At 40.4% G+C, this 20,362-nt stretch overlaps 1 protein-coding gene across 1 annotated transcript in view; it reads left to right on the forward strand.

Annotated features, from left to right (window-relative positions):
- DNAH8 (dynein axonemal heavy chain 8) overlaps positions 1-20,362 on the forward strand; it is a 317,992-nt gene that overhangs the window by 222,686 nt on the left and 74,944 nt on the right. The window contains exons 79-81 of the mRNA XM_086371558.1: positions 6,635-6,756; positions 7,359-7,477; positions 9,537-9,739. Of these exons, the coding sequence (XP_086227684.1) occupies positions 6,635-6,756; positions 7,359-7,477; positions 9,537-9,739 (444 nt within the window). The remainder of the gene's footprint in view (positions 1-6,634; positions 6,757-7,358; positions 7,478-9,536; positions 9,740-20,362) is intronic.

Below are 20,362 nucleotides of genomic sequence, written 5' to 3' on the forward strand. Positions count from 1 at the left end.
ATGATTAAGGAGAGAAAAGAGCACTATTTTCATTCAGTTCAGTTAAACAGTGTTATGTCTAAAAGAAGGGAGCGATTGCATGTCGTTAGTGAGATCATAAAAAGCTCCTTGGAAAATTTGCCTTTGCAGGTTAAGCTGTGAAGTTTTCTAGGTTATTTGATACATGGGAAAATGCTCCAATCTTTTCTGTTTTTTTTTTTTTTTTTTTTGGCTCTTTGGTAAGTCGTTTAGTAAATAATTTTCTGGCTGCCCTTCTCCCCCAAAAGAAGAAAGTGGCATTTGAAATGGACTTTGAATGATAGGCAGAAATGAAGAAAACTTCCATGCTGAGCAGAGCAGCATGAGAAAAGAATGTACATTGGTGAGCCTTGATTCCCAGGGGAAGGATTTCTTGATCTGGTAAGAAATTAAGGGGTTGTGTGAGGTGGTGATGTGATCCTTTTATTGTTCTTTAGGAAGGTAACTCTGGCAGAGAAGCATAGGATTAATGAAGTTCAAGGGAGTCTGTTAAAATCTTCCCAACCACAAGAAATGCTGCATTCCCATCCTAGGGCGAAGACAATGGGGAAATAAAGACAGACAGATATGAGAGATCATGAAAGTAAAATGGCAAAGGACCGGGTGTAAGAGCCAAGAGAGGGTCAGAAATGAGTCTAAGAGTTCTGCTCTGTGCAAAGATTTCTGGTCACGATGGTTGAAAGAGAGCTAGTTTGAGAAGTGTCAGAGTGGGGACCTAGTTTTAGTCAGGATAGGCCAGGTTTTGTGGTCATAAAAACAATCCCTGAATTTCAACACAGCAGAAGTGTACTTCTCCTTTACTCTTTCATCTGACCTGCTTGTCATGGTCACCCAGGAATCCAAATTGCTTGCCATAATCACTATGGAAAAGGGACACGATATAGCAAATTGTGTGCTGGTTCTTAAACGTCACACGAGTCACTTGTACTCGTATTTCATTAGCTATAGAAGGATGCATGACCTCATCTAAATTCAGAGAGAGCAGGGAAGTGCATTCTGCCCTGAGCTACCTCCAACACGGAAGCTGCATCACAGCGTCAATGGTGGAAGGTAGTGGATAGATGCATAAGCCCGAGGTTTGGCGGCAGGAGTGTGGACATGGAAATGCAGAGAGGGCTGGGGTTCCAATCAAGAAGTTGCAGGGCAGGGGAACTTTGTAGCTAGTAACAAAGTACCGACCTCTGTGGACAGCAGCCTGATGCCCCCAGATAGGATTTGTCATGGCTCAGAGGATCCCAGGCTGTGACTGAGACAGATGAAGACCAGAGGAGAGGTGGGATGGGGAGGGGAGGGGGGAGGTTGTAGATCCAAAGCATCTCCCCATCAAGACACAAACCCACCCCACTCTACCTCTCCCCGGCCAGCACAGCCAGCCAAGCCACGGGCATTCCCCAAAAGAGACTAGGTTCTTTGAGAAAAAGTCTTTAAATCAGAAGAGACCAAGAAACACAGCAAGACTTGGGGTGGGAATTTGTGAGGAGGATTTGATTTGTCACAGAAAAAATAAAGAAGGCTACACCTCTGAGCTGTGGTTAGAGCACATCTGTGACCCCATTTCATAAAACTGGAGAGTCAGAGAGAACCAGACTGTGTAGGGTCAGGAGAGTCAGTGAGAGGAATTTGAATTTAATTTACTTGGCGATAGGGAGTCATGGAATGTTTTATGAGCAGGGAAGTAGCATGATCAGAGCCATGCTGCAGAAGATTAATTTGGGATTTTATGGTAGGTGGATTGTCAGAAGTACAGTCAGAACAGCATACAGTGAGAGTTTTTAAAAAATCAAAACTGGTTTAATCTACAGTTTGTAGTCATTTTAAACTGGCTTACAGTTTGACTAAATTATTTTTTAAAAGCTGGTAGAACTTTGTTTTTAATGCTTTTTTTTTTTTTTTTTTTTTTTACAAAGTTAACAAATATGGCCCTTAGATCACTGGTGTCTTTTACCATTTTGAACTCAGTACTTAAGGGGGAAAGAAAAGGGACTTATTTATCAGAGCAGAAATGTTTGATTTCCCAAAAGTGACCATCCTTTTGTATTAATTCCTACTTGTTTCCTGCAATATCTGGAAGGTGCCTTTGACTTTCTTCTTCAACTGAGAATGTCAGAATACTTTGAAAAATGGAACTGCTACCAGGGGCAATCCTGCACTGTAGAGTAATTGATACACCTGTTCCCCCTGCCTGGTTTTTTTTTAGAAAGACATCATCTTTCTTTTGTCATAAACCACAGACAAAAAGACACCTTAGGGGGTCTTCTCTTGCCTTCCAGGTTGGATTGGACCCAAGCCTTCCAAAACAGACAGAGAGTTAATGTCAAAATAACAGCTCATGATTATATAGCTTTTACTTTGAGCCACAAGGGTTGTTAGCTTTCTACATACATTAATTTATTTAAGCGTTACAGCAATCAATCTGATGGATTCTATTATTATACTCATTTGACAGAAGAGGGTACTGGGAGAAATTGAGTTCTTTGTCCAAGTTTATGTAGCCTGTAAGTGGCAGAGCCAGGATATTTGGGGGGAACAGGACAGGCTGTGATTGTTCTGGGTTAGTTTTGACACATGGTATGTTGAAACCACCTATGTAACTTAAATGTCTTCTCTCGATGTCTTTGAGGTGTGTGATGACATGAAATCATTTTGTGTGTGTGTGTTGGGGGGAGACCACCAAGAAGAAAAGGGACATGTGTTATCTCCGTGTTAGAGCACTGCGTGCATACATGCTAAGTTGCTCAGTCGTGTCCGACTCTTTGTGACCCCGTGGACTGTAGCCCATTAGGCTCCTCTGTCCATGGGATTCTCCAGGCAAGAATATTGGAGTGGGTTGCCATGCCCTCCTCCAGGGGATCTGCCCAACCCAGGGATCGAACCCTCATCTCTTACGTCTCCTGCATTAGCAAGCCGGTTCTTTACAACTAGCGCCACCTGGGAAGCCTGTGTGAGAGGAGAAAATCCCTTAAATCTGCAGGTGATTTTCTCTAGGGCTTGTTTCTCCTATGGTAAACTCAGTGTTAGCAGAAGTGGTGCTAGAGTAAGGCTTTCTCTTTCACCTTGTCACTGTGGGGATGGAGGGATTGTTGGAAGGTTTACAGGTTCTAGAGGTATTGTGGCACTCAGAGCCCCTGACTCCACAATGGAGGGAAAGGATTTACAGGAAGGTACTCCAGGTCGTTCACCTTCTCAGGAAGATGCTAGAGGGGAGAGCAGAGACCTGTAATTCCCTCCGCCACCTCCCCTGTTTCTGTCCCCAAGTTAATGAGTGAAATGGGGGGATTTGATGAGTTCTTAACACCCTCTTCCAAAAACACAAGAGAAGACTCTACACATGGACATCACCAGATGGTCAACACCGAAATCAGATTGATTATATTCTTTGCAGCCAAAGATGGAGGAGCTCTATACAGTCAGCAAAAACAAGACCAGGAGCTGACTGTGGCTCAGATCATGAACTCCTTATTGCCAAATTCAGACTTAAATTGAAGAAAGTAGGGAAAACCACTAGACCATTCATGTATGACCTAAATCAAATCCCTTATGATTATACAGTGGAAGTGAGAAATAGATTTAAGGGCCTAGATCTGATAGACAGAGTGCCTGATGAACTATGGACTGAGGTTCGTGACATTGTACAGGAGACAGGGATCAAGACCATCCCCATGGAAAAGAAATGCAGAAAAGCAAAATGGCCATCTGGGGAGGCCTTACAAATAGCTGTGAAAAGAAGAGAAGCAAAAAGCAAAGGAGCAAAGGAAAGATATAAGCATCTGAATGCAGAGTTCCAAAGAATAACAAGAAGAGATAAGAAAGCCTTCTTCAGCGATCAATGCAAAGAAATAGAGGAAAACAACAGAATGGGAAAGACTAGAGATCTCTTCAAGAAAATTAGAGATACCAAGGGAACATTTCATGCAAAGATGGGCTCGATAAAGGACAGAAATGGTATGGACCTAACAGAAGCAGAAGATATTGGGAAGAGATGGCAAGAATACACAGAAAAACTGTACAAAAAAGATCTTCACGACCCAGATAATCGCGATGGTGTGATCACTGACCTAAAGCCAGACATCTTGGAATGTGAAGTCAAGTGGGCCTTAGAAAACATTACTACGAACAAAGCTAGTGGAGGTGATGGAATTCCAGTTGAGCTATTTCAAATCCTGAAAGATGATACTGTGAAAGTGCTGCACTCAATATGCCAGCAAATTTGGAAAACTCAGCAGTGGCCACAGGACTGGAAAAGGTCAGTTTTCATTCCAATCCCAAAGAAAGGCAATGCCAAAGAATGCTCAAACTACCGCACAATTGCACTCATCTCACATGCTAGTAAAGTAATGCTCAAAATTCTCCAAGCCAGGCTTCAGCAATATGTGAACCGTGAACTTCCTGATGTTCAAGCTGGTTTTAGAAAAGGCAGAGGAACCAGAGATCAAATTGCCAACATCCGCTGGATCATGGAAAAAGCAAGAGAGTTCCAGAAAAACATCTATTTCTGCTTTATTGACTATGCCAAAGCCTTTGACTTGTGTGGATCACAATAAACTGGAAAATTCTGAAAGAGATGGGAATACCAGACCCCCTGATCTGCCTCTTGAGAAATTTGTATGCAGGTCAGGAAGCAACAGTTAGAACTGGACATGGAACAACAGACTGGTTCCAAATAGGAAAAGGAGTACGTCAAGGCTGTATATTGTCACCCTGCTTATTTAACTTCTATGCAGAGTACATCATGAGAAACGCTGGACTGGAAGAAGCACAAGCTGGAATCAAGATTGCCAGGAGAAATACCAATAACCTCAGATAGGCAGATGACACCACCCTTATGGCAGAAAGTGAAGAGGAACTCAAAAGCCTCTTAATGAAAGTGAAAGAGGAGAGTGAAAAAGTTGGCTTAAAGCTCAACATTCAGAAAACGAAGATCATGGCATCTGGTCCCATCACTTCATGGGAAATAGATGGGGAAACAGTGGAAACAGTGTCAGACTTTATTTTTGGGGGCTCCAAAATCACTGCAGATGGTGACTGCAGCCATGAAATTAAAAGACGCTTACTCCTTGGAAGGAAAGTTATGAGCAACCTAGATAGCATATTCAAAAGCAGAGACATTACTTTGCCACCAAAGGTCCGTCTAGTCAAGGCTATGGTTTTTCCTGTGGTCATGTATGGATGTGAGAGTTGGACTGTGAAGAAGGCTGAGCGCCGAAGAATTGATGCTTTTGAACTGTGGTGTTGGAGAAGACTCTTGAGAGTCCCTTGGACTGCAAGGAGATCCAACCAGTCCATTCTGAAGGAGATCAGCCCTGGGATTTCTTTGGAAGGAATGATGTTAAAGCTGAAACTCCAGTACTTTGACCACCTCATGCGAAGAGTTGACTCATTGGAAAAGACTCTGATGCTGGGAGGGATTGGGGGCAGGAGGAGAAGGGGACGACAGAGGATGAGATGGCTGGATGGCATCACTGACTTGATGGATGTGAGTCTGGGTGAACTCCGGGAGTTGGTGATGGACAGGGAGGCCTGGCGTGCTGCGATTCATGGGGTCGCAAAGAGTTGGACACAACTGAGGGACTGAACTGAACTTAAGAGGATTATAGGATTTAAAAGTTCAAGAACCACTATTTCCTATACACCTGAATTAAACAGCAGAGGTGGAAAAATTATGATAAAACATTACTAAAGACATTCAATAGAGGACTTTTGAAAATGAAAATATAGTCATACCTCTTGGTGGAGATTGTCACATTGAATGTGCTGATTTAACTGGTGATTTGCTTTCAAAATGGGCTTCCCTGGTGGCTCAGATGGTCAAGAATCCACCTGCAATGCAGGAGACCTGGGTTCAATCCCTGGTTGGGAAGATCCCCTGGAGAGGGAATGGCTATCCGCTCCAGTATTCTGGTCTGGAGAATTCCATGGACAGAGGAGCCTGACAGGCTACAGTCCATGGAGTCGCAAAGAGTTGGATACGACTGAGCAACTTTCACTTTGCTTCAAAATATGTTTCAATGCATTCACGTACGTTCTCCACTAGACTTGGTGAGAGCAGGGGTCTTGTTTGGTATCCCTAGTGCCTGGAATATTCTAGAAACAGAGAAGTGGCTCAGTGAGTATTTGTTGAGTAAATGAGTGAATAAATGATTTGAACATTACTTCCTTAAAACCGACAGATGTATTATACTCCTTCCTTCCTTTTTTCCTCCCTATGCATGTATCCATCTTTCTGACCTGATTAAAAAATAGTATTTAATATCAAGCTTCTGGAGGAGTGATTTCACTAAGAAGTGATTTTTAAACTCGCCTATGAAAAGATCAATCTATTCACTGATATCAAATAGTTAAAAACAATAAAAAGGCAAACACCTGCAACCAACTGAGAAAAATTCTTTGCATGGAAAAATGATAGGGAGTTGCTATCTGTATAAGATGGTATAAACCACTTAGACTTGAAGGAAATGTATGCAAAAAAGATAACCACATTTTCTATAATGTGATTATTTTCCAACTTTCCCATTTTTGTGTGTGATATGGTTATCTGGATTTTTTTTCTCAATTTGGAAGTAAATTTCTAAAATATGGAGCACAAGCTGACCTGATTCCCACTAATGCCTTTCCCCAGGGGGAGCAGCTCTGGATCTGAAAGCCTGCCCTCCCAAGCCGTTTCGCTGGATCCTCGATATGACCTGGCTGAATCTTGTGGAACTGAGTAAACTTCCACAGTTTGCAGAAATTATGAACCAGGTAATAAAGGACTAGGAAAAAAGTATAGATCTGTAAACCCAAACACACCTGGGTCATTTAAATTGGGGCCTCCTGGTTACAAGCCCTTGAACCAGAGGAGCTGACACAAAAATGCAGCTTTAAGACAACTGTGGCTCTCGTTCAAAGGCAATCTGGTGCACACCCCACAGTACATATGACGATTCTGGAGACGTTTTTGATTGCCACGAACTAGAGGCAAAGGTGCTCTGGTGAGTAGTGGGGAGAGGCCAGGGATGCTGCGAAACATCCTGCAATGCACAGGACAGCCCCTCACAAGATAAGATTAACCTGGCCCTAAATGCTCATGGGGCCGAGGTTGAGAAACTCTGGTCTGTGGTTTTTCTTTTCCAATCGTTGAGTTTGACTGATACGTGGTCCTCATTTTAGTGAATAATGTAGAAAAGCAATGGAGAAAGGGAATAGCAATATCCAAGCTATTTGAGTCATTGATTCTGAAGAAAAACATAAAACAGTGTGGTTATGTTTAAAAAATTATCTGCCTGTAAAGAGTGACCTTTTGACATTGTTTAATTTTAATTGCATATATTCCTGAGGGTCGCTAATTAGCTTGTGTACTTTAGATCTCTCGTAATGAGAAAGGCTGGAAAAGTTGGTTTGATAAAGATGCTCCGGAGGAGGAAATCATCCCTGATGGATATAATGACTCACTGGATACCTGCCGCAAACTTTTACTTATCAGGTGAGAGCAGGTATTATCAGACCTAGAAGCATCACTCGTCACCGCGTCAAATTACAGATCCCACCTGGGTTTACTTCCCTGTGTCCCAGTAGTGACTGTAATGGATGTGTATGCTTCCAAACTCAAGTTTGGGATGGCAAATAAAAATGGTGAAGGGCATATGTTCACAATGTATTCATGATAGTGCTTTTAGCAAAACATATATGAAAGTGTTTTTACTATTCACTTAGGTCACCGTTTACCAGTGAGTAAATCATTTATTATTGAATTTACTTCTGTAAAAGAGCAGATCTCACAGAGTTACAAGGCAATTTTTAAGCTAAAGCCAAGAAGATTGCACTATTAAAACATATAAATGGTGTTGTAGCTATTGAAATGAAAGCAAAAATTTGAAATGGATGTTGATTTTTCTTTTCTTTTCTTCTCACTTTTCATGTTTTCTCAGTATGCAGTAGCTCAAAGAAGGCTTCTGTATTGGAAGGGGGGTGTGTGTGTGTGTGTGTGTGTGTGTGTGTGTTGTGTGTGATGGACAAGAGAGGAGGGTGGAGCTGGGGAGGATGAAACCACCAAAAGAATAACAAAAAGATGTAGGATTATTATTTTGGAGTAGTTTTGGTCTTACCTAAGATTACACCACCAAATGTTCTTAGAAAAAGTTGTTTCCTAGATGTTGTCACTCTTTGAGAGTGATCAGAGCTGTCAGCAGTGGTAACTTCAGAACAGAACAATTATTTGTTTTTATTAGACTACATGTGTCTATCTTTCATCTGTCCTTTGAAAATTGAATACATGTCAAATTAATAATGCAATCTACTAAACAATAAGAAACCATAGCAATTGACTATGATCCAGAAATATCAAATGACATTTATTTAATGAGTCACAGTGTATAGAACCTGCTACAGCGTAGGCTACATGGATGGTATTAACTATTAATAAATGCTTGCGAATCAAGCAACTTCTGTCACCTTTGACACATTATCTCCCTCTGAAGACTGCAGAGCTCCCAGGGTGCAGCCAGCCAGGCCCCATTGTGTACTGGAGCGGCCAGAGGACACCTCCTTTTGCATCCCCACTGTGTCCCTGACATCGGGAGCAGGCCCTGATGTATTTACTCCATAAATATCTATCAAAGAGTGAATATGCTCCTGTGTATTTGTTTGAATGAGTAATTGCTTACCTGAAGCTGATAGCCTAGGTACTAGGGATAATCACTGATGTGTGTGTGTGTGTGTGTGTGTGTTTTAAGTAGCTAATTAAAACCTCCCTGATGGTCCAGTGGCTAAGACTCCACACTCTTATGCCTGGGCCTGGGTTTGATTCTTTGGTCAGGGAACTAGATCCTACAGGCCTCAACTAAAATGATCCTGTGTGCATCAATGAAGATCAAAGATCCCATGTGGTAAGAATCCACCTGCCAATGCAGGGGACATGGGTTCCATCCCTGGTCCAGGAAGATCCCATGCACCACTGAGCAACCAAGCCTATGCACCAGACTACTGAGCCTATATGCTGCAAGTACTGGAGCTCCCGGGCCTAGAGCCTGTGCTCCAGAGCGAGAGAGGCCGCTGCAACGAGAAGCCTGAAGAGTAGCCTCTGCTCGCTGCAGCTAGAGAAGGACTGCGTGTAGCAACAAAGACCCAGTGCATCCAAAAAAAAAAAAATCCCATGTGCTGCAAATAAGCCCCATCACAGCCAAATAAATAAATAGATTTTTTTTAAAACCCAACAGGAATTTATTTTAAAAAAATTCAGAATAGTCACTGCTTCTCCTGAAAATGAGACTCTTGGAAGTCAGCTGATTTCTAAGTTCCCTTCTAGATTGGCAACATAACTGACTCTGCCCTGCTCCTTGCCAATGCCTGGCGTCAAAACCACACGATTAAACTTGCACTCATCCGAGGACTGAAAATCTCACTGTCCATCTTACACATATCTGCATAAAGGAGGATTCACTTGTTATCCTTTTGCTAATTAACTATGTGTTCTTTAAGTGCTTAGAACTAAATAGAATTTTCGAAATCTGAATTTATTTCCTCTAACTTGTTTGCATTTCTAGGTCTTGGTGCCCAGACCGTACTGTTTTTCAAGCAAGAAAGTATATTGCAGATTCTTTGGAGGAAAAGTACACGGAACCAGTTATCTTAAATCTGGAGAAAACTTGGGAAGAAAGTGATACGAGAACACCTCTGATATGTTTTCTGTCCATGGGATCCGATCCCACGATTCAAATTGACGCACTGGCCAAGAAACTGAAGCTGGGTATGAGCAGCAATCTATGAGATTTAGCAAAGCCTCCATGTTTTTGCTTCAGTTTTTTCCTTTCATACTTTTATAGCCGATTCTTATAAATATATTCATAAAACTGAGTTCGAAAAAATATTAAATTTCTTCTTTCCCCCATTTTCAGATCTAGAAGGAGGGTATAGATATCTTTGTGTAGAGAGGAACATACTCATCCATCATGTACTGATTTTTTTAAAGTTGTAATCAGATGTCCATACCACATGGATAGCAGACTGGCAAGAATGAACATTCAACAGCAAATTTTATTGCTGTGTCTGTATAAATTTATGACAAAGCCTATTTTGTCACAATGAAAACATGTAACCCTTGTATTATAATGCATAGTAATTTAAGGATTCGTTCATTGATACTTTCATTCAATAACCCCTGAGTATAGGCAGTGTGCTCGATTCACGGAGTACAGCGGTGAATACAACATAGCTGGGAAAGACAGACATGTAAACAGGCAATAGACGACAGTGTGACAAGCTGCTGCAGCAGAGGTACGGACATGCCCAGCGATAAGAGCCAGAGCTGCCCAGATTGCGTGGGCTATAGAGGAAAGCCTGGTAACATTTTGAGTAGTATCCAAAAGTGATAAAAATTAGGGGATCATGTGGGAGAGAAGGAAAGTTACTCTGACGGAAGGAGGTAGGGTAAGGAGTTACAAACCTATAAGTGTGAGTCGACAGGACTAAAGAAAAAGTACCTGAATGACACCAAGACATCACGATTGAGCCATTCTCTTCTAGGATGGCTGTTTATAGGAGGGCAGTTTTCTCTTAATACTCTGAAAATCTGAATGTTGTTGGAATTGCCTTTTGGAATATTCATAGGTTCATATCTTATAGGTTCTTATCTCTATACCTATATCTCGTAGGAGCGATTCATTTATGTCTTTATAAGGATTATGAAAGTGATTGATTGTGAATCCCTAAATCTAGAAAATAAAACCTTGAATTTATTATCTAGTTAGAATAAGCATAATATAAAATTTGTTTAATGATCTCCAAGTATTTACCACATCTGCACTAAAGCTACTGTAAACCGATAGCTTAAGGTAGCATGGTCTTTGTTCCCTCCTCCTCATCATTGTCATCACACTGCTCTGTGTGCTACATGGATTCATGTTTCAATAGCTACTTTCTTCTATCCGAACACTGAGACCCAGTGCAAAGAGCTCCCAGGTTCTCTTGGCTCATACTCATGGCTAAGTCTCATTGTTGTTGTTGAGTTGCTCCATTGTGTCCAACTCCTTGCGGCCCCATGCACTACAGCACACCAGGCTTCCCTGTCCTTCACTATCTCCTGGAGCTTGTTCAAAGTCATGTCCATTGAGTCAGTGATGCCATCCAACCATCTCATGCTCTGTCGTCCCTTCTTCCTCCTGCCTTCAGTCTTTCCCAGCATCTGGGTCTTTTCCAATGAGTCAGCTTTTCACATCAGGTGGCCAAAGTATTGGAGCTTCAACTTCAGCATCAGTCTTTCTAATCAATTCTCAGGACTGATTTCCTTTAGGATTAACTGGTTGGAGCTCCTTGCAGCCCAAGGGACTCTCAAGAGTCTTCTCCAACACCATAGCTCAAAAGTGTCAATTCTTCAGCATTCAGCCTTCTTTATGGTCCAACTCTTACATTCATACATAATGACTAGAAAGTCTCATTAACCCCTTTAAAGGTGGCCATTTTGTTCCAGTATTCACTGAAGCATGGAGTCATCTGTATCAGCCTTAGAGTGGGGCTTCTCTCAAAGCTTTGAACTTTGAAAATCCCTCTGAGATCTACTTCTCCGTGGATTTTTGTCCAGTTGCTTCAATGTCCTCTCTGCATATAGATTCCTTTTTTGTCTTGCTACAAAGCAGTCTCCATACGACAGAATTCATGGATTCCAGTGGCTAATGGGCTTCAATACTTACATGTTCAGTAAGTTCAGCGCTACTAGTGTTACTAAGTGAATCCACCTGCCTGCCGGGTAGTAACGCCAATTTACTGACCCAAATTGTGGTGAAGGAAAGTACAGTGTTTATGCATGCATGCATGTGTGCTAAGTCGCTTCAGTTGTGTCCAATTCTATGTGACCCTGTCCGACTCTTTGCAACCCCATGGACTGTAACCTGCCAGGCTCTTCTGTCCATAGAATTCTCCAGGCAAGAATACTGGAGTGGGTTGCCATGCCCTCCTTTAGGGGATCTTCCCAACTCAGGGATTGAAGCTGCATCTCTTCCATCTTCTGCATTGTCAGTCGGGTTCCTTACCACTAGCACGACCTGGAAAGCCCGCAGTGTTTATTGCAGGTGCCATATCATCTGCAGAATAGGCAGTTCATGCTCAAAAGATTTTGAGGAAAGGATGTTTAAAAACCGCATTTGGAGTGAAATTGCAGGGGGCATGACTTTCTTCTGATTGGTTGATAGTGAAGTAAAAGGGTAGTGATTCAGGAATCTTAATCATCAGCCTTTTGTTTCCAGGCAGTATAGTCTCCATACTTGTGGACTACATGTAGTCACACACCCTCCATCTGGGCAAGGGTCTTAGCTTGTTCCTAACAACTCAAAGATATTCATCAGACTGTTATATATATTCCTTGAGGAAGAACTAAGATTGTTTTGTTTTTTGGCTTTATCATGTACATGTGGAATCTTAGTTCCCCAACCAGAGATGGAGCCCATGCCCCCTGCAGTGGAAGCCCGGAGCCTCAACCACTGGGCCGCTGGGGAAGTCCTGAGAAGTTAGCATTGTTGTTGAAGCTGTCGTTACTTTTCTTGCTCCACTGCTCTTCCTTTGTTTCTCATTAGTAAGTGCTTGAGTCTGCTTTTTGGAACCCGGGGAAGGCCTAAGAGACTAAAGCTTTTTCTACAAACAAGAAATGGGGACCACAGAGGGGCTTTTGCACCTGGGATGGCCCCATTTGGTTTCACCCAGGCAAAGTCCTCTTACTCTCTTGGTCCCAGGTCCAGATACCCAAGGAAGAAGCTCCTTGGTTTTGCTTTGGTCGTGTGCTCCTTTCTGGACCAGTCAATGAACGGTTGCCGTGTAAATGGGTTCATAGCAAGAACCACATACATGGAGCCTAGAGTTAAGGGCATTTCTTAGAAGGGGATACTCTTCCCAGAAGAGGGGCAGTTCCCACTGAAGTTACCATTTCAAATTTACCTCAAAACGATGCTGTTGTCTAGGACATTGGTGTAAGAACAGAAATAAAATAATTCAAGGTTTCCTTTGGGAGAGATTATAACTTTAGATAAATACATACGGCCAGAACAGTGCTGTCACCTAGTATTATTACATACTATCATACTGCTTTGCTTGGCAATTTGGTGATTCCATTTCTTGATATTTCTTTAGTTTTTCCAGCAATTGTTTAACCTTCTATTGATTACTTTGTTAGGAAACACATTAGATTTAATTTTAACACTGAAGGATCCAATGTTGTTTATAAAAAACTCATTGCTCATTTTTTTTTTAGAGCAAAGGAATGTTTAGGAATGTTAGGAAGCATCATTCTGTTCACTAATTTGGGTTAAAAACTCCCCAGATAGCTGTAAAATGAAACTATTATGTAGATGAATGACATATTACTCTAGTCTCAACTAGAGATGTTTTATTTGGGTGATGGATAATCATAAAGTGCTCAAGGTTCACAAAATTCTGAAAAATCCTGGAATTCAAGTGCCTTGTATTACAGCTGAGGAAACTAAGGTCTGGAGATAAGGCCAGAGAACTAGCTGGTGGCAGATAATTCAGGACTTAGTCTCAGGCCTCCCAGATCCCTTGTCAGTGGCCTTTCTCTCATCCTCCCCAGTGCCTTTCAGTCAGTTCAGTTCAGTTCAGTCGCTCAGCCGTGTCCGACTCTTTGCGACCCCACGAACCGCAGCACGCCAGGCCTCCCTGTCCATCACCAACTCCTGGAGTCCACCTAAACCCATGTCCAACAAGTTGGTGATGCCATCCAGCCATCTCAGTGGATTTAGTGGATGAATTAGCAAGTTACCTGACAGCAACTTGAGGGATGGGACCAGATCAAATAGGTTTTCATAGAAAAAAAAAAGAAGGAAAACTTCTCACTATGGAACCTGTCAGGCTCTGTGTTGAGAAATTCAGAGAAGATAAATTCTGCACAAAAGCATTGGGTACCTGGGAAAGAAGCAGAAAACAGATGGGTTTAGCATGAGAAAAATCCTACTAGGAGCTTGGGTGAAGGAGAGAAGAATAGATTTGAAAATAGAATCCAAACATGAATGAAAGAGGACAAATAAAATATAAACCTACAAATAAAAATGGGGCTTCCCTGGTGGCTCAGTGGTGAAGAATCTGCCTGCAGTGCAGGAGACACAGGAGAGGAGAGTACAATCCCTGGATCGGAAAGATCCCCTGGAGGAGAGCATGGCAGCCCACTCCAGTATTCTTGCTGGGAGAATCCCATGGACAGAGAAGCCTGGTGGGCTACAGTCCATGGGGTCACAAAGAGTCAGACACAACTGAAGTGACTGAACATGCAAGCAAACAAAAATAGGAATGAGAAAATGAGTAAAATAAAGTAATACAGATAAAAAAAGTAATAAGATAGTTATAGTAAAAAAAAAGTTTAAAAATCTCATTAAAATGGATGTTTGTAGAAAAATATAAATTTACAAAAATTTCTTGGAAAAAATTGAAAAGCCTGAATGGACCGATAATTAAGATGAGGAAAATTAGAAGTTTTAAAATTATTACCTCAGCAAAGACACTAAGCTTGAATGATTTTTTTGGTAGGTCCTTTAAAACTTTGCTATGTCCCATTTCACAATGTAGGAAAATAAGATGCATTTTCCTCTGTATTTTAAGGGAATAACATTATCTTGATATGTAAAGCAGACCGAGATAGTCACTATATCAAAGAAAGAAAACCACAGATTGATCCTACTTATTAATATAAATGTAAGGACCTTAATATAAGTGCAAGCAGAAAGAATTTAGCATAATATAAAATATGCAAACAACAGCAACATGCCTTGATCAAGTAGGATGCATGGGCAAATCTGAGAAAGACACAGTATTAAGAAATCTCATCACAACAAGTGAAAGACTTTTTCCTTAGGCTGTTATTACCCTGATGATTGCTAAAAAGGCATTTTATAAAAATTCAGCATTTGTATTTGGCTCTTAAAAATGGGAACAGAAGAATATTGTATCAATATGATAGTGAATATGAACTTCAAACAGCTTCATGCTTTCTGGTGAACAACTAGAGACATGATGCCCATTAAAGTCAGGAACAAGATAAAGATGTCTGCTATCACCACTCTCATTTAGTATTACTGTGGAGGATATAGCTAATGTTTTGTAAGAATCATAAATAAAAGATATAACTACTGGAAAAGAGGGACAAGAGCCATCGTTATTCTCAGATCCTGTAATTGTCTAACTAAAGAACACAAATGAATCAACTGAAAAGCTATTAGATTTAACAGGATATTTTAGTAAGGTAGCTGGTCACAAAAATAAATATATTTAAAAAATCAATGAAACATTCTTCTAAAATGTAAAAATCCCATTCAGTATCTCAATAAAAATAAAACTGAGGAATAATCTTTAGAATACCTATTAGAAGAAAACTATAAAACTTTCTTAAAGACTTGAAAGTAGGGTAGATCAAATAGAGAGTTAAACCACATCCCCATTATAAAGATTCAGTATTGTAAAGATGTCAATAGTCTCTAAATTAATCTATAAATTGAGTGCAAGTCTAATTGAAATTCCAACATCATTTTCCCCCTAATTGGATAGTAGAGGGGTCTTAGATCATCTAGAGTAATAAATGGACAACAATAGCCAAGACAGCTTGAAAAGGAAAAAGAATAATGTGGAGAACAAGCCCAATCAGATTTCTAAACTTTATCAAATTGCAATAACTTAATCAGTGAGGAACTGGCTCAGAGTAGATAAACAGATCAATAGAGCAAAATGAAAGGCCCCAAATTAGATGCTAGTATATACAATAGCTTAGCCTGTGATGAGATTCACATTTCAAATCAGTGGAAGAAAAACGGGTTAGTCAATAAACAGTGTTGCCATAGCAGGTTAACTTTGGAAGAAAGCAAGAATTTTACCTCAGATTAAACTCTAAAGTACATTCTAGGTTGATTAAGGTTTTAAAAGGTTTAAACTATGAAAAAATACACTGATACTACTGGCGTGGCTAAGATTTCCTTAATCATAATACCAGAATCCAAAACCAGAGGAAAAGAGGTTTGGATGAAGTTTTCAAACTTTGGTATGTCAAAAGCGGCACAAATAAAACACAAATTGCGGTTGAATCCAAGCTCATGATGCACAGTGAGGCCAAGCCAACTGAAAGGTCAGAGTTTGGAGCAGAGAAAGGTTAATTGCAAGGACAAAACAAGGAGTGTGGGTGGCTTATTCTCAAAAGACCCAAACTTCCTGGTGGTTTTCAGGGAAGAGTTTTTAAAGGCAAAATTTGGAGTGAGGGCTGCAGTGTAGGACTTTCTTCTGATTGGTTGGTGGTGAGGTAACAGGGTGGTGCTCCAGGAACCATGTTCTCGGCCTGAAGTCACCATCCTCTGCTTAGGGGGGAGCAATAATTCCTGTAAGAAAACCCCAAAGATATATTGTTAGGTATATCCCTTTAGGAGGAAATCCGACTCTTTATCTCTGGGCTATGGTTTCTTTTTTAAAAAATTTAGTTATTTTTGGCTGCTCTGGATCTTTGTTGCTGTACGTGGGCTTTCTCTAGTTGTGGCGAGTGGGGGTTACTCTCTAGTCACAATGCACTGGCTTTTCGTCGTGGCTTCTCTTGTTGCAGAGCATGGACTCTAGGGTGTGCAGACTTCGGCAGTCGCAGCACACAGGCTCGGTAGTTGTGGCGCTACAGGCTTAGCTGCCCTGCAGCATAGGGATCTTCCCAGATCAGGGATGGAATCCATGTCCCCAGCGTTAGCAGGCAGATTCTTAGCCACTGGACCGCTAGGGAAGTCCTGCAGGAAGTGTTTCAGACTGCTTTTCTTTTGCTTCTGCATTTCCTCACTTCCCTAATCAGTAACTGTTTGAATTTGCCCTTTGGATCTCAGGGAAGGTCTGGAAGACTGAAGCCTTTTTCTTACAGACAAGAAATGGGGGACACGGAAAGATTTTTGTACCTGGGAGGGCTCCACAGGGCCCTGCCCAGTTTCCAAAGAAAAGGTAGAAGTGTGGGTTGGGAATTGCAACATTCTATTTCAGCTGGAGACACTGGCAGTCCTTTTTCATATACACCATGAATCTTTAAAATGTTTGAGTGCTTTTTCCCAACTATTCTACACATACAAATTTATCATAAAAACAAACTGAGAGATGCACATTAAGATTCATTTATAAGGATGTTAAGTCTAGTGCTATTTTTAATATTAAAAAATTAGAAATGTCTGAAATATACAAAAGGAGAGTGGCTAACTTGGCAAGAATGCATTAACATGATGGAACATTGTGCTACCATTAAAAACTGTTTATCAGTAATGTTTAATGACAGTAAAATACAACATACTTAAGAAGTAGATATATAAAATGACATGTACATGTTGTACATATATATATAATTTTTAATATGGATAGGTCTGTAATCTCTTATTCAAAGCCCTTGCAGTCAGATGCACTGCAGAAATTAGAATTGTCCAGCTTTTAGAAAAGTAATATTTCATGTATTATATAATACATTGCAGATGAAAGTATTAATATTTATAAAGATAGGGATAAATAAATAGGCTCATATCCATTCAGGTCAGCTTTTACCACCAAAGTGATTTTGTGGCAAAGCTGTCAGTTTTCAGAGTGCTTTGAATTTTGAAATGAGGATAAGTGATTGTGGATTGTGCACTGAGAAGATTAGAATGTAGATCTCTCTGGAAGGATATTGGTGATTTTTGTTTTCTTCTTTGTAGTCTCCTGTATTTTACAAAGCTTTCACTATAAACATATATCGTTTAATCTGATTTTTTTAAAAATTTTAAAAAGAAAGAGGAGATGTGAAAGACACTCAAGTCCAATTTTGGAAAGAAATAGAAAAGCAGTTGAAATCTTACTAAAGGTCTTTCAAATGTAACCAAGCAGCAAAAAAAGGAAAAAAAAAAAAAAGTCCACAAACCAGAAAACCAAAACATCCCATACCACCAAAGGACAATTATGCTGCAATACATGCAAAAACGATTCCTGCAACATCCTCTGCAACCTGCCTCCTCACGGCAGTCTGCATCATGATGTCCTGGCAGCCTTCCCCACTCTCTCTGGAAATTCAGCCTGCGCTGCCTCTTCTCTCACTGGTCTTTGTCTTCTGAACTTCCTCAAGTGCAAAGCTTCTTCACTATTCCAGTGTCAATCAATCTAGTTTTTCCAGACTATTCAGAAATTTATCAAATATTTATCAACCTATTTTAAAAACGAAGAAAGATTGCAGATCAATAACTTCCACTTTAAGAAACCAAGGAAAGAAGAGCAAACTAAACCTGAAGCAATCAAAAGGAAGGAAATAATAAATATCTGAGTGAAAAAAAATGCAAGAGAGGATTAAAAAACAACAGAGAATCAATCAACCAAGTGTATCTTCTTTGAAAAGATCAACAAAATGGACAAACTTTTGTCCTAACCGACCAAGAATAAAGGAGAGAAGACTTAAGATAACTAAAATCAGGAGTGAAAGAGGGATGTCAATGAAAATAATCAATGAACAAACTATATAATAGGAATAGAAAAGTTTTATTTGCGCCAAACTGAGGACTGGCAGCTCTCAGATAAGTGAGAGGATCTGCTCCAGAGAAGCATGGGTTTCAGCATAGTTTCATATCTTGTCAGAACAAAGAACATCAAACAAGTCAGGACACATTCCTTCAAGGTTTCAAGAAAAGCAGGTTAGCAAGTACATAGCAAGTCAGTATACCTTGACACCTGGGAAGGGAGCCTCATCACTGAAGAAGTACTGGCACTGGCATCTCAGGAAGGGAAGAATTTATGAAATTTTTATTTTTAACACATTCTTTAATTCTGGTCAATGTACCCTTTTCTCTGACAGTTAGAGCCGATGTACAATGTATATTTGATAGGCCACAAACAGGCTGTTTTAGTTAGCATAAAGTTCAAGTAAACTCATGTATAAGTCAGAATGACTTTCCCATATCTCAATATGTGAAAATTTCTTTTATCAGGGGACATTGCTATTGACTTGAATAAGTAGGAAAGATCATACAGAATACTATGAAAATTATAACAACAAATTAGATAGATAACCTAGATGAAATGGGCAAATTATCAGAAAGAGAAAACTGCTGAAACTAAGGAAGAAATAGAAAACTAGAAAAGAGCTTTAAGAAGTAAAAGGATTGATTTGTAGGAAATCCAGGACTAGATACCTTCACATTCTACCAAATGTTTAATGAATAACACCAGTTCTTTCCAAAAAATAAGAGAGATTACTTCCCAACTCATTCTATGAGACCATATTACTCTGATACCAAATCTAGACAAAGACAGTAGAAGGAAACCAATATCCTGCTGAATATAAAAGCAAAAGTTCTCAACAAAATGCTACTGAATTGAGTGCCACGCAAAATGAATTATACACCATGACCAAGTGGATTTACCCCAAGAATGCAAGATTGGTTCAACATATGAAAATTAATCAATGTAATACCCCATATTAATAGAATAAAGAACAAAAATCACACAGTTATCTCAATAGTTGCAGAAAAAGCATTGAAAAAAATCCAACATTCTTTCATGATGAAAGCCCTCAACAAACTAAGAATAAAAGGGAACTTCTTCAACCTGATGAGGGGCACCTACAGAAACCCACAGCTAACATCATACTTAATGCTGAAAGATGGGATATTTTTCCCCAAACATCAGGAGCAAGAGAAGAATGTCTACTTGCACTTCTACTCAGCACTGTAGTGGAAGTTTTAGTCAGACCAAAAGAAGAAATAAATGGTATTCACACTGGAAAAGAAGTAAAAGCACCTCAGTTTGATGATGACATGAGGGAGGGGGCCCGCGCAGTTGGAGAAGAGAGAGTGAATTGTGGTGGGATCCTAAAAAGTGTGTGTGTGTGTAGATTGCAGGAGCAATGGAACCCATTTGTGTAGGGTCATAGAGGTCAGAATTTGAATTGGATTCTGGATTTTGCACAGAATGAAATGAGAAGCCGTCAGATGTTTCTGAGCAGAGGGTGGACATAATCTGATTCAGGATTCAATCAAATCCCTCTGTCTGCTGTGGGAAGAATAGCTAGTAGGGAAAAGAGTGGGAGAGAGGTCACCAGTGAGTAGGCTCCTGCAAGAATACAGGCATGAGGTGATGGACCAGGGGAATGCGAGTGTAGACATCCAGAAGGGGTCACATCCAGACTCTGGGTTTGTTTTGAAGGGATGCCTTTAAGTATCTTCTTGACCTCTTACCCAGGTCGAGACAAGAAACTCAGGCTACCCCTGAACAAAAACCAGTTCTTCCTTTTAAACAGTGCATCTCAGAAGAGTTGGAAGGGTAGAGGAGATAGTTTATGGTTCACCTTCATGTGTTAATACTTATTGTCCATATCACACCTTCCTCCATTGACCTACCTAACACTTGTGGGTTCTTC

This window comes from Bos grunniens, chromosome 23 (assembly GCF_055505025.1).
Source record: "Bos grunniens cultivar Pamir isolate PY7600 chromosome 23, Bosgru_T2T1.0, whole genome shotgun sequence".
In the NCBI taxonomy this organism is placed as follows: domain Eukaryota; kingdom Metazoa; phylum Chordata; class Mammalia; order Artiodactyla; family Bovidae; genus Bos; species Bos grunniens.